At 41.8% G+C, this 12,936-nt stretch overlaps 1 protein-coding gene across 1 annotated transcript; it reads right to left on the bottom strand.

The window, feature by feature from the left end:
* Positions 1 to 586: 586 nt before the first annotated feature.
* On the bottom strand, positions 587 to 12,016 carry map2k2a (mitogen-activated protein kinase kinase 2a). Its single transcript, XM_005727099.1, has 11 exons — positions 11,224 to 12,016; positions 10,822 to 11,032; positions 8,971 to 9,117; positions 8,736 to 8,813; positions 7,695 to 7,746; positions 4,906 to 5,030; positions 4,096 to 4,309; positions 2,768 to 2,832; positions 2,612 to 2,673; positions 2,033 to 2,078; positions 587 to 1,917 (listed from the first exon to the last, which is right to left on the bottom strand). Exons 1-11 carry the CDS (start codon positions 11,310 to 11,312, stop codon positions 1,807 to 1,809), a joined length of 1,200 nt encoding a protein of 399 aa, XP_005727156.1. The 5' UTR covers positions 11,313 to 12,016; the 3' UTR covers positions 587 to 1,806.
* Positions 12,017 to 12,936: the final 920 nt, after the last annotated feature.

Genomic DNA, 12,936 nt, shown 5'->3' with positions numbered 1-12,936 from the left:
ACTGAATGACACCATCATGTAAATATATCCCATAATCTAACCCATGATGAGAATTTGTCATTTCTTTATTTAAGGCATGTGTGAAATTTAAAAAAGGTCCAACTCAGGATTAGCAATGTGTACCTAAAAAAGTGGCCAGCTAGTGTGGATGCATAATGCGGACTTTAATGTCTGCTATAAATGACAAGGAAATGTTGCAATACATTCACAAATAGGTTTTATTTTAAACTTTTTTTTTAATACATTATATCCATACCCAACACATTTTATATTATAATAAAATGACTCTTGTCATTTACATAAATCAAGGATTTGTGTATTAAGACTGCAAAATAGTACTGTAATTTTTGTATATAGCTTTGTACACATACAGGTGACAATGCGTCCATTTTGCTCTTTACAAATGCACATTTTTGGGGGGGATAAGAAAGGGCAGCCATAAGCAGAGGATACAAGAGCTCTAGCAAGACAGCAGGATAGTAAGTAAAACCACCACCAATACTGACCTGGGTTACAATGCTCGGTCAGACCCTTTGTACGACTTGAGAAGTCTGATGTCCCACTTGAAGTCAGGTTGTACTTTTAACAAAATTAACTGGGTTTAATCACAAGGAAAAGCATTTTAGCAATAATTCAACCGAAATCTTTCAAGAGCGAGCCTCCAGGTTGGCTGCATCCAAGGAGAAAGCTCAGAGCGCCACATGTAGCGGTACGGTGAAAATATATACACCTCAGGGGGAAAGTACAGACAGACAACATAGAGAAAGAAAATGTCAAATAAAGCCAACATGATTGAAATCTCTTAAACATTGCAGATTCAGGATTCTGATAAAAACACCACCTAATCATCCCCATCATGAGTTGGGAAACCAAATACACAAACAGTATTAGAAGATAATAAACCATGCTATATTGTCCCATGAATACATTTTTGTTTCCTCAATGTCAAACACATTTTGGCATATAACGGCATGTGTGTCCTCCCATGTGAGACCGAGTGTGGGATGCAAATTGAAATAAATGCTGAAGAAATGATGTCAATCAACACTTAGATCACTGACTAAGAAAATGAGAACATTCAAATTACAGTTTCATACTGTTCATGAATCTGCACACAAGAAAAAGATCAGCCATCAGGAAAAAAAAAAAGTAGTAGTTGTGAGTACCCTCTTTGGTTTGTGACATTGTTCATTTGCCAAAAAAGTGAAAATGACTCCTTACACGCTCATTTGCCCTGGATTCTACTCTCAAACTCGATTATTATATTGCAGGTAATTGCAACAGAAGCTTTTAGCATTTATGATTCTAATTAAAGTAGCTGCATTTACCTTCAATAAAAGCAATCGCGAGTTTGCAAGTAGATAATATGCTTTGATTTCCCTACGATTTCCACCAAATCTCTACAGCAGGTTATTTAATAAAATACAGTCCCATGTGCCATCACCCATTGCCATAGAAAAGGTTAATACAGAATATCTGACAATACAAAATAAGTTTGTCAAAGCAAATTTAGCTGACACACTGGCAGCCCTTCAAGTGCTTTACATCCTCTGTAGCAGTGTGGAAAAATGAGCTGTGGCTGCTCTCAACACTGTCAAGGTGAAGCTGTGGTCTTACAGTACAATGACTCAATGGGCCCTGCTGCTGGTGAAGAAATAACTGGGGAGGGGGAACAAAAACTGTTTGAAGCTATAGCAACAAGAAAAAAGTGCCAATATTTGTGAGAGCTTCTGTGTGTACACGTACAGGATATGCACGTGTACGCACAGAGGTCCCGAGACGTGGCAGGGCAGCGTGGGAGCCCGGTCACTCGGCGCCGCGGGTGGGAGTGCTGGGCTGGTTGAGGCCCATGGTTTTGCACAACCAGCCGGCAAAGTCCACTTCCTCCACTTCTGATCGCTTGATGAATGTGTGACTCTAAGGAAAAATGAAACTTCAGTTTTTATTGTTATCAGAAAAACTAAACAAAAAACAGATGGGTTAAGTATCAAATTAAAAATAATAAAATTATAATAAATATTAGGGGGCCCACCATGAGCATCTTCAGATCCGCTCTCTCAGCTGGGTTTTTAATCAAACTGCAGACAAAAATGAGATAAATATGTTAAACATAAGTAAAATATCCTTTGCATGCATGTCGTTCACCATGTATATGCAGAGGATGCTAGAAGGCCTTGTTCTGTTTCAGAGTTCACCTTAAAACAAGAGTTTACCATGTATGCACGCATGTTCTTTAGTAGTTTTGACATCAGACGCAGTGCAGTATAGACTTTAGACAAGACTGATGTAGAAACATGTGCAACAATATCTCTGTATTCATAGACTTTTTAAAAGGTAAAGAACAGTAGATACTATTCTGGACTATTATGGCAAAAACGTTATTTTTATCACTAGTCCAGACGGGATCTTTATCCGAGTGTGGTGCTGACTTGTTTCCTAACCACCTCAAACCTGCACAAGCACAAAAACTACATGCATGCATTTAATTACAAACAACTCTTGCAACAGGTGTGTGAAGCAATTTGGAAATGTCAAAGTTTTCTGAATAGCTTCCTTTCATAATTCTTCATGAGCTGAGAAAAGAAAGACAAACGTCACATTCGGTGCTCACCATTTTGTCACAAAGTCCTGGAAGTCATTGGTGAAGACACCAAGCGGCAGTTTGGGGGGTGGCTGAGGAGGAAGCAAGAGTTAAAGATTATACACTGACTGAGGAAAGATGTGAGTGTCTGTTCATACTGTGGAAAATAACAGACATTGCTCAGACCTCATTGACAATGTAGTCCAAAAGTTCAAAGATGGCCATGGCAGGTCTGCTGTCCATCCCAGATCCTGTGGGAAAAGAAACAGACAATCTCTGGTTAGTCTTCTTTAGAATACATTTAAATGCTTTAGTTTTAATTTTACTGTGCATTTTCTCAAACTGTACAACAACACAGCAGCTCTCGTGCTGCCAAAAGCTCTGTATGAGCTCTTGTCTCTTTAAGGCAGCCATTATAGTCTGTTGCAGACACCAACAGCTGACACCAGGGCTGAGTAATCATTCCTGAAGTCTGCATGTGTATTTGGGGAATTGTGATGTAAAGTTCAAGTTTGCACATAACCATTTCTCTTTTATTTTTAAAAAAAATTAAATTTAGGTACTGTGAGCCCAGTCATCTCTACTGGACGACTCAACTGTCATGTAAAGCTCTTCAGCAAGGCTAGAGACTAGTTAAGTGCAGAGATTATGTTTTCCCATGAGGATCAATAAAGATTTTTTTGGCTTTATTCAAAATTACAAAGTTGGACCACACAACCAGAATGTGATTGCTCTATTCTCCTGTGGATGCCAGACAGGTTAATGCATGAAAATGATTTCATGCATTACTGTTGCTGAATTATGAATGTACCGTGGGGGTTTTGTTAAAAACATGTATACCATTGGAAGTGTGAACATAGACAGCCCAGTTGCACAAAAGGCCAACCCTCACCCTGTCAAAAGTCACCATCTTCAAATTTCCACATTTTCTGATTGTCCATTGCATTATGATTTTGACATAGCTGTGACCTGTGAGTCAGCTCTGAGCATACAGTCAAAGTAGAGTCAAAGTTGGCATGTTAATTGGCAGCCAAAACTGCCAATTAACATGCCAACTTTTGCACTGCTGTGAGGACAGGATTGTCAAACAACAACAACAAAAAACAAACAAACCCTTACCCGCTAGGCTTCCAGTTCCTCAGATGCTAGGAGTGCATAAAGACTAATGTTTGTTCTTAAAGCCAACAACAGAAAATTTGGTTGAGATATTTCAGAGTTCGCTGTGAGGCATCCACTCATACACTGCACGAGGCCACGCCAGAGTAGCTGCTAGTCAAGCATTATGGAAAAGTGTTACACACTGGCCTCGGTAAGGTTAGGAGCAATGTTTGCTTTTGGGAGAGTATAACTCCCTTCGTTGCAGACTTCACAAATCTTTTGCATACACAAAACCGTAAACAAGACACTAAAGGGAGGAGAAAACCCACAAAGCATAATATGAGCACAAATCTAATCTAATGTCAAGTAATCTGCATAAGTTTATAGGCACGTGTGTGTGCTATTGCCCTTCATACCACTTATAGGCCTTCCGGGTGGTCTAGGCCTCTGCATGTTGACATGAGGCTCTCCCTCAGCCCCATCCACAACGGCCCGTCCAAAGATGGCCTCCAGTTCTCTGGCGTCTGGTGGGGGGATGGGGTAGCGGCCAATCGCCAGCTCTACCAGAGACAGACCCATGCTCCACACGTCAGACTGAACAGAGTAATGAGTGCCCTGCAGTCTCTCCGGCTGTTGAGAAACACATAACTACGTCACAGAGCCGGTGAAGCCAAGACGCCAAGCAGGAGAGAGGGCTGGGCGGCGAAGGCACAGGAAGTGGAGGAGAGGAGTGGGAAGAGAAGAGGAGGGGGGGGTGTTATGGCAAGCAGAGGTGGGGTGTGGTTAGGGCAAGAGGACAGAGAAGAGGGTTTGGCAGGAAGTGGACAGCAACTTTGGACTGTTTTAGGGGTGAGCAAGGACAGGTGTGTGTATGCCTGTGTGTGTGTTTTAGGAATTGCAATCAAAGGGCAAGCTTCTTTGCACCAGAGGTGCTTTTTTGGGAGTAGGATTGGACACACAACCAGCTTTTGGCACTGCACCCACCAGGTGTCTAAGAGTGAGGGGAAAGGACGAGAAAGCTCAAGCACAGTTGCCTCCCTCATTGCCAAAGAGCCCTTCCTGGGTACAGCCCGTGGTTCTTGGCAGGGGAGTGAGGGAGGGCCAGAGGAAAGGAAGGCAGAGGGTGGAACCAGAGAACAAGAGCCATGTGAGAAGAGTGGAGAAGGAAAGTGGGGATAGGGCCAGAGGAAAAGGGGTGGGGGCGCAGGCGCGCAGAGCTGACTCACCGACATGTAGGAGCGCGTTCCAACAAAGGAGTTGGCCATGGAATCTATGAGCTGGCCGCTAACACCGAAGTCGCACAGCTTGATCTCCCCACGAGAGTTGACCAGTATGTTGGAGGGCTTGACGTCTACATGGCAGAGGGGACATGGACAAAAACAAATGCGCATTACATTTAAAAGAAGAGGCTCTTCTTCATACTGTGTTTCATCTGTCATTCCTTTGGCTTACAAGTTTCTGTATGCAAGAGAAAGGACAGATTTATTACTAAATTATACCTAAAGAAACAGCAGACACTGCTACACTGGTGTTCTGATTTGCACGCTTCTGTGCAAAACATTTAGAAATTGTCATTTTCAGAAATAATACCATTAACATTTTTTTCTTCAAATACAAAGTACAGAGAACAAGGAAAACAAATGAATACTTGGTGTGACCACCTTGTACCTTTAAAAATAGAATAATTACTCCTTGACACACACGCACAGTTTTTCAGTGTGTTTGTTGCAGGCTGTTGCAGACATGGTGATAACATGTTTTTCCTGTGTCTCTAAGATGTGGCGGCTACAGCAGCTGCTGCACATTTAAACATCTTAATTTCCTAAAACTTTTTGCACTGAACTCTATAGAGCTTTGCGAACGTGTTTGTAAACCCCCCTTGCTTCATGTCTGAACGAGCCCCAGGTCACCTTTCTCTGCTTTGCTCTCGTGAAAACTGCACATGACCAAAAAGGCACATCTCTCATGTCTGCTTTTATTTTGTTTTGCCTGTTTCTTTCTCTCCATCATGGGGAGAATTGAAGCTGTAAGGAACATAAATCTGACCCAAGTTTGACTGACAGAATGACATGACTATTAATGTCGCTGAAACTAGCATTATGTGCTTATACATGTGTGAAGTGAGAGCACAGCATTTCGATATTTTGCGTGATAATTAAAAGAGGGACACCAAATATCAATAGTTTATGATGTAACCTCTAAATAGAAATTTAATCTTTTAGTGGTAGAATGGGACAAAGAAGAAAAAAAAAGTTTCCTACGAACGTTAAAAATAATCTGAGAAAACTACAAACACAAATGCTCATCTCACGTTTGGCCATCCTGAGATAACGTTAGCTGACCACAGCAAAGTTAAATCGGTTCAACCAAAGAAGCCAACCAACACTTGACATACTTAGGTTGGCATCCTGGTATCTTCCAATTCAGAATGAGCCAAGAAAGCAACACAATCCATCCCCCTACTTGCGACCACAATCTTGTGGATTTCTCTTACATGCTCGAGCTTCTGGAACTCAGAAGCATGACGGCATCACATTTTATCCCATCACAACCTTTCCTGGATTCTGATTTTCAGATTCATATGTGTCTATAACAGCTCGTTATTTCACAGAAGACTGGTGACTCATGTCTCTCATTCAAAATGTGTGCAATAGCACTGTAGTCCATACATGCTCGTCCATACAAGTTGACCTAGGCTGTCCGATCAGCCTGTCCGCTTCACAATTTCACTTTGCAGCAATAAAAACAACTAAAGCGATTCTCTGGCGAGTCCCTCCTACAAGAATACTGTGATATATGTAGGGAAAACATTTACTTTCATCTATTGTTTGTATCCCAGTTTTTATGTGAGACAATACCATGAACCTATGCTTTCCACGATGGATAGAAAACGCTTTCTCACAAATACAGATCGTTCATGCTTCATAGAAATATTGAAAACAGGACTACAGTCTTCCGTGCAGGCCACGGGTGGCATGTACAGAGCTCCCAGCTCTTGCTGAGTCCCTGTTGTAAACAAGCCCAGTCCTCCACATATCCAATTCATCGCTGAAAAACATCCTGCAAAATAATGGTGTAGGACTGAGCCCTGCAATCTGTCCTCTGCGGTGTATGACCCCCTCCCACCGACCAAGGACACGTGAGGAGAAGCTGAGAAAGAAATGGCATGAAAGAGCGGGAGAAAGATGGAGGGAGACGTGGAGGGAGGGGTCAACAGGGTGCGGTTGCTCTATAATCACATCTGAGAGGCTGTAATTACCGCCTGAGCTCACAGACAACTCTGTCCTGGAGTACCACCGACCCTGTAGCACTGAAACTTGCACTGAAACTGCACGATGCACTTCTTGCTGCTCCCTTTCTCAGTAATTTTCACAACAGCACACCCATGTGTCCTCACTTGTGTGCAGAGAAAAACCTGCCTGAGATGCTGTGACCTGTCATTTCAATGAATACAAATAATGTTTTCATGAGGACAATATGTTTATTCTACAAATTCCCTTGATGAGAAGCTTGTTATTTCCCCCCCAAAAAAATAGCTGGTCCCGTATGTGCATACGTGTGCTAAAGCTCTTAAGATGCTGATGCATGTGAAGGGAGAGCAATGAAGACAATTAATACAAATTCAAATGAAGAAATACAGATACTACTGGCGCCCGTCGACTGGATGTGGTGCATTTCAAGTGGTTACACTAACCGAAGTTCAGACGTCTGGAAATACCGATCAGACCTAATGTCCAAAAAGCTTTATCTTATAGTTTAAGAAACTATAATCCATGGTCTGAATCTCTACCGGATGTCTCTAAGAAGTGTCTACAAAAACACTGATAACCTATTATCAAATGAGGCTGACGTGCCACATATTTTATATTTTATCCAAACCCAAATAACTCTATGAAATCACTGTGTTACAAACAAACTCCATATTTGGGCTTTAATATACTGCAGAGATTTGAAAGTGTTCCAAATGAGATTTTGAGCACAACTGTAATTTATCAGGACTCAAGAACAGCATTACCTCTGTGCATGATCTGGTGCTTCTCTCGCAGATATGCCAATCCCCGCAACACCTGTAAAGGAGAAAAAAAACCCCAAAACGTTCAGTTTACAGACATACAATCTAGGAGTCCACACACACGGGACTGTACTGTGCATGCAACTTATGCATTATTGGACAACACACAGCTAGTTGAGCAACATCACAACCACAAGCAAAACCACAAAGAACAGCACACATGCAAAAATAGGCACAACCCTTTTGTTTATATTGCTGCCAAATTCAAACAGCAACTATATTTCAAAAGAAAAAGGTGTTGGATTAAGTCGCTCTGTGGTCAAAATTTAAGCATCCAGCATACATCCATATGCTGTCCACAATTACAGGTGGACACAGAGGATTCATTTAGCTCAATATGTGACTACGGTCAATATCTCTTAACCTTAAGTGCTGTGCAGAGCATCTCACATCACAGTTCAGTGTTAACTGTAAAAGTTTTCCTTTGATCTTCTGGATATAAAATATTTCAATTTCTTCATTTTACCCTAGTGGACATGTTTAAAATTGTGTAATAAATAGGATATGACCTTCTCAGAAAATCTGCTTTGTGGTCAGAAACGCCTTAAAATCCTCGAGTCCAGAATTATTTTCACACATCACCTCCAGCCGTAAACCTTTCTAAACATTACCTGATGGGATGTGAGAACGTGAATGACCGACAAAGTCGACATTAAGTACACTTTAACCACCAGCTGCCAAAGAGTCTGCCTGCTCTGATTTTTGGAGATTAAGAAAAGAAAGCAGAAATTATTCTGCAGAGCCTCCTGCCTCAAAACATCAGGAAGCGAACTCGTCTAAACCAGAGTGAAAATGTGTCTGATGTTGACCTGCTGTGTCACGTGATCAATTTCAGAAACTTATCAGGCCCGACTCTCCTGACATCGTCCACAGTTCATGTGAGAAGACTTGTGAAGCGAATCATATTTTACAGCCTGTAAATAAACACCTAAAGCCACAAAACAAAAACAAACAAACAAAGTAAAACATCAACGGTGTACGCACAGCTATGCTAACTTTTCCAAGGATTTCTTCTGGGATTCTTCTGGCTTCTTTAAGAACCTGGTCCAAGGATCCGCCATCCTGCAGAGACCAAAACAGCCCATGTTAAGACAGACAAAACTGCCTGTAGCTGTGGGAACGTGTGTGTTGCACAACATAAGAATTCTCAGGTGATGCGATTCGCAAAATCGATTCCAGTCTCACAAAGAAATTGTAGCTAACAATCTTTGTCTCTCACCATGTGCTCCATACAGATGCTGATCTCTCCATCGCTGTAGAAGGCGCCATAGAAGCCCACAATATAGGGCGAGTTGCATTCATGCAGGACCTGCAGTTCTCTGATAATCTGGTTTCTGATGGCAGGTTTGATTTCCAGGTGGATCAACTGACGAGAAAAAAACAAAAAAACAAAACACAGAAACGAAATACTGTTTTAATTTAAGTTGCATGCAGACGATGCAGTTACACCGCCTGAGGTCCTCTTTTTACACTTTTGGCACTTTGTTAGGCACACCTGCTCGACTGCTCATTAAAACACAAATAGCTAATCAGCATCAAACGGCAGCAACTCTGTGCATTTAGGCATGTACTCGTGGTCAAAACGAGCTGCTGAAGTTCAGACGATAAGAATGGGGATGAAAGGTGATTAAAGTGACTGAACATGGTTGTTGGTGCCAGGCAGGCTGGTCTGAGTATTTTAGAAACTGCTGATCTAATGGGATTCTCCCACACAACCATCTCCAGGGTCCAAAAAGAGAAAATATCCAGTGAGCAGCAGCAGTTCTGAGCAAAAATACTTGCTGATGCAATGGCCGTAGAGCTTTGAGTCAATGGGAAGGCAACAGTAACTCAAATAGTCACTCATTGCAACCAAGGTATGCAGAAGAACATCTCTGACTGCACATTGCTTTGAACCTTCAAGCAGATTGGCTACAGCAACAAAAACCCACAGCGGGTACCATTCCTGTCAGCAAAGAACAGGAAACTGAGGCTACAACTTGCACATCTCACTAAATGTGAACAGTAGAAGGCTTGATCTGATAAGTCTTGATTTCTGCATTTGGTGTAAACAACATGAAAGCACGGATCCATCCTGCCTTGTATCAATGGTCCAGGCTGCTGGTGTGGGGGACAGTTTCCTCACACACTTTGAGTCCCTTGGTACCAAATAAACATTGTTCAAACACCACAGCCTACATGACTATAACTGCTGACCTTGTCTATCCTTTTATGGCCACAGTGTGCCATCCTCTGATGGCTGCTTCTAGCAGGATAATGCAATGTCACAACGATCACATCAAACTATTTTTTTTGAACACAACAGTAAGTTCACTGCAGTCAAATGGCCTCCACAGCCAAAAGATGTCAAGAACCTTTGAAATGTTGTGAAACCAGAGATTCACATCATGGATCTGCAGCAGCTTCATAATACCATTATGTCCGCATGGACCATAATCTCTGAGAAATGTCTCCAGTTTAGAAGAACTTTCAATAAAGGTTCAACTGACATCCACAGGCCTCAAGCCTGAGCTCGCTTAGACTGCTGCTGCCACATCTGTATAAAGTCTAGATAACTTACTACATTCATTCTTATATACCCACAAAGAGATAGATACTAAGAGATAAGTATTTAGTGTATGAAACTACACTTTGATAGTGTGAAAGGAAATTTAAAAAAGTGTAACATAATGGCAAATATCTTTCGTAAAAGCACACAAGATAAGATGATACTTGTGATAAGGATGCCATTAGGGTTTGTCGTTAAAAAAAAAGTGGAAGGTAATATAAACAAAACATTTCACAATGGAAAAAAATGTGTCGGCGCTCTTTGATAAGCTGAGCTATGCAACTCAGGCGCTGCCAATAAAATACCTCAGGCATATCTTTGACATTTACCTGAAACATTTTTGTTTCTGAACTTCAAAACTAACCGTTTTGTTGTAACCGTTTTATTATTTTCAGTTCCCTTGTCTTTCTCCAGAAAGAGGCGTTTCCAGACATGGTGCACTGATAACATCTTAGACTTGAAGTGGAATGCAGTTTTTTTTACTTTCACTTGGAGAACAGCTGTTAAACAATCATTCTTCACCTTCCGAGCCATGACCAAGCCCGAGGGTTTGTGGCGGACTTTGTTGACCACCCCTCCGTTTCCTGCACCCAGCTCACATATGGGTTCGAAATCTTCATCCTTCAGCTCCCCAACCTGGGCTTTCTGGGTGAGAAAGGCTTCCAGCCGTTTCCTCTGCTGTTCATCCAGGTCCAGCTCCCCCAGCTTCTTCTGTAAGGCCTCGAGGTTGGCTCTGTAAGGAGGTGGCATTTGGTTTAGCAGAGTTCCTTAAAAGGAGTGAGAATTAACATATGCACCTCCTTGTACGGTGGTGCAGAACGAAATCTTGTGCAACTCCAGTAACAGCCAATTACCTCGGTATAAGGACAAAGCAATTCACGATTCAGTGGTTTAACACAATTAATCATAAGGCACAGCACTTACTCAGATGCAGCATCAATGGTGTTGGAGGTGGCCTGTCCCTCTCCAATGGGCGTAATATTAAGGGGACCGGGTTTTCTTTTGGGGCCCATTTCAATAACAACCCGAATCGACTTTGTCCAAAATTTAAAAATAAAATTAACGAAAAAGGCAAAAAATTAAAAAAGAAGCACAAAACTGCAGTGAAGTGGGCTGCTGCTAGCCTAACCTTTCCCTCGTGTGAAAGTCAGTATTAAAAAGCAACAGGATCAGCTCTAGTATAACTTGGCTAGCTAACGTTAGCTAAGTTAGTGCACTTTCGGAAGCATGTCACTTAGTTAATCTGGTAAAACCTATCACCACGATGTGCTCTTTAAAAGTCAGACAGCTTCTTCGGTTTAACTGACTTATAGAATTCGAGGTGTAGACATTTCTGTCACTCAGCTTCTTCTTGGTTTTCTACCTGCTGCTGCTAGCCATTAGCCACCTAGCTGCTCCTGCTAACTAGCGCTACCTCCTGCAAAATCGTGCCTTGCGCCTCTCAGTCCGAACCTGCAGCCGCCTCTCACAGCACACGGGGCCGCCTGCCACGCTTTTTCCGGCAGCTACACCGGGACACCGACTCGGCTTGTTTCCCTAAGCGAGAGGGCGGGGTACGAAAAGTAAATCCGTCCGCGATACAGTCCGGGGTGTGGGGTTATCAAGCAGCGAAAAGGACTGTGGCTAATACAGGAAGCAAGCAGCTGCCTGCAGCATCAGACCTGACACCAACAGGGAGAGCCCGTGATAAATAGCGCGAGATTGGCTTTGGCAAGTTGATACGAGATATGCAAGAAAAAAAAAAATCTCATGGGTGGGTGGATGACATATGCAGTTTGTGGTAACACCTCCAGTACATTGTTTTTAACGAGGAACAAGCTCATTTTAACCATATGTCATCTGCCCTGTGCAGCTTTTTGTATTTATTAGTAATAAGTAAACACACAAGAACAGAAGAGGGGGGCAGTGTTTGCTGCCATCTGCTGGCGGTGGTTGGCAATAACAGGCTCAAGTGAAGATAGTTTCACTTAATCTTAAATCAGAAACGATCGTGATATGAAACTAAAAATATAAAAGACCCCACCTGGGAGCGATTTTCTTCTTCTTAATTGTACATCGTAAAAAACTGTATTTTTAGGGTGGCGGAGTGTTGTAGGTTTTACAGTTTAAAAAAATGATTTCTTTTTAGAAAAATGTCCATATATACACTAATATTTTATGGGGTCTTTTTTGTCCATGCTCTACCGGTAAAATTCGATTGAGTGGCTTTAGAGTCATCTTGTCAAAAAAATCAAAAAGATTTCTATTTTGGCATGAGCTTTCTATTAAAATAATTATGTTTCATATAACATGTACCTGTGTGGAAAAACAAACCACGGTCATCTATGGCCTAATGTTAATATATCAAATGAATGAATCATTCTCTGTTATTGTCTTTTACAAACAGTAAATACCACAAGTTTCCCCAGATTTTCTGTGCAAAAAAGGTTTTCGATGCCAGTGAGATGTATTCATGTACTCGTACTCATTAATAAAATATATGGTATAACAACCAAGCAGATACCATTTTTAGATGGCTCAGTTTTCAGTAACATCCTGAACTGTGAGACAGAACACTGTATATAATAAGTATCACACTATCATCTGGTTATGGACAGGAAATGAGTACATTAGAGGTACAGCTCAGGTCGATCGCTT

Source organism: Pundamilia nyererei, unplaced genomic scaffold, assembly GCF_000239375.1.
Source record: "Pundamilia nyererei isolate P.nyererei 1_Seehausen unplaced genomic scaffold, PunNye1.0 scaffold00023, whole genome shotgun sequence".
Classification (NCBI taxonomy): domain Eukaryota; kingdom Metazoa; phylum Chordata; class Actinopteri; order Cichliformes; family Cichlidae; genus Pundamilia; species Pundamilia nyererei.
Note: the sequence above shows the minus strand (reverse complement) of the source record. Positions and strands in the feature narration are given on the sequence as shown.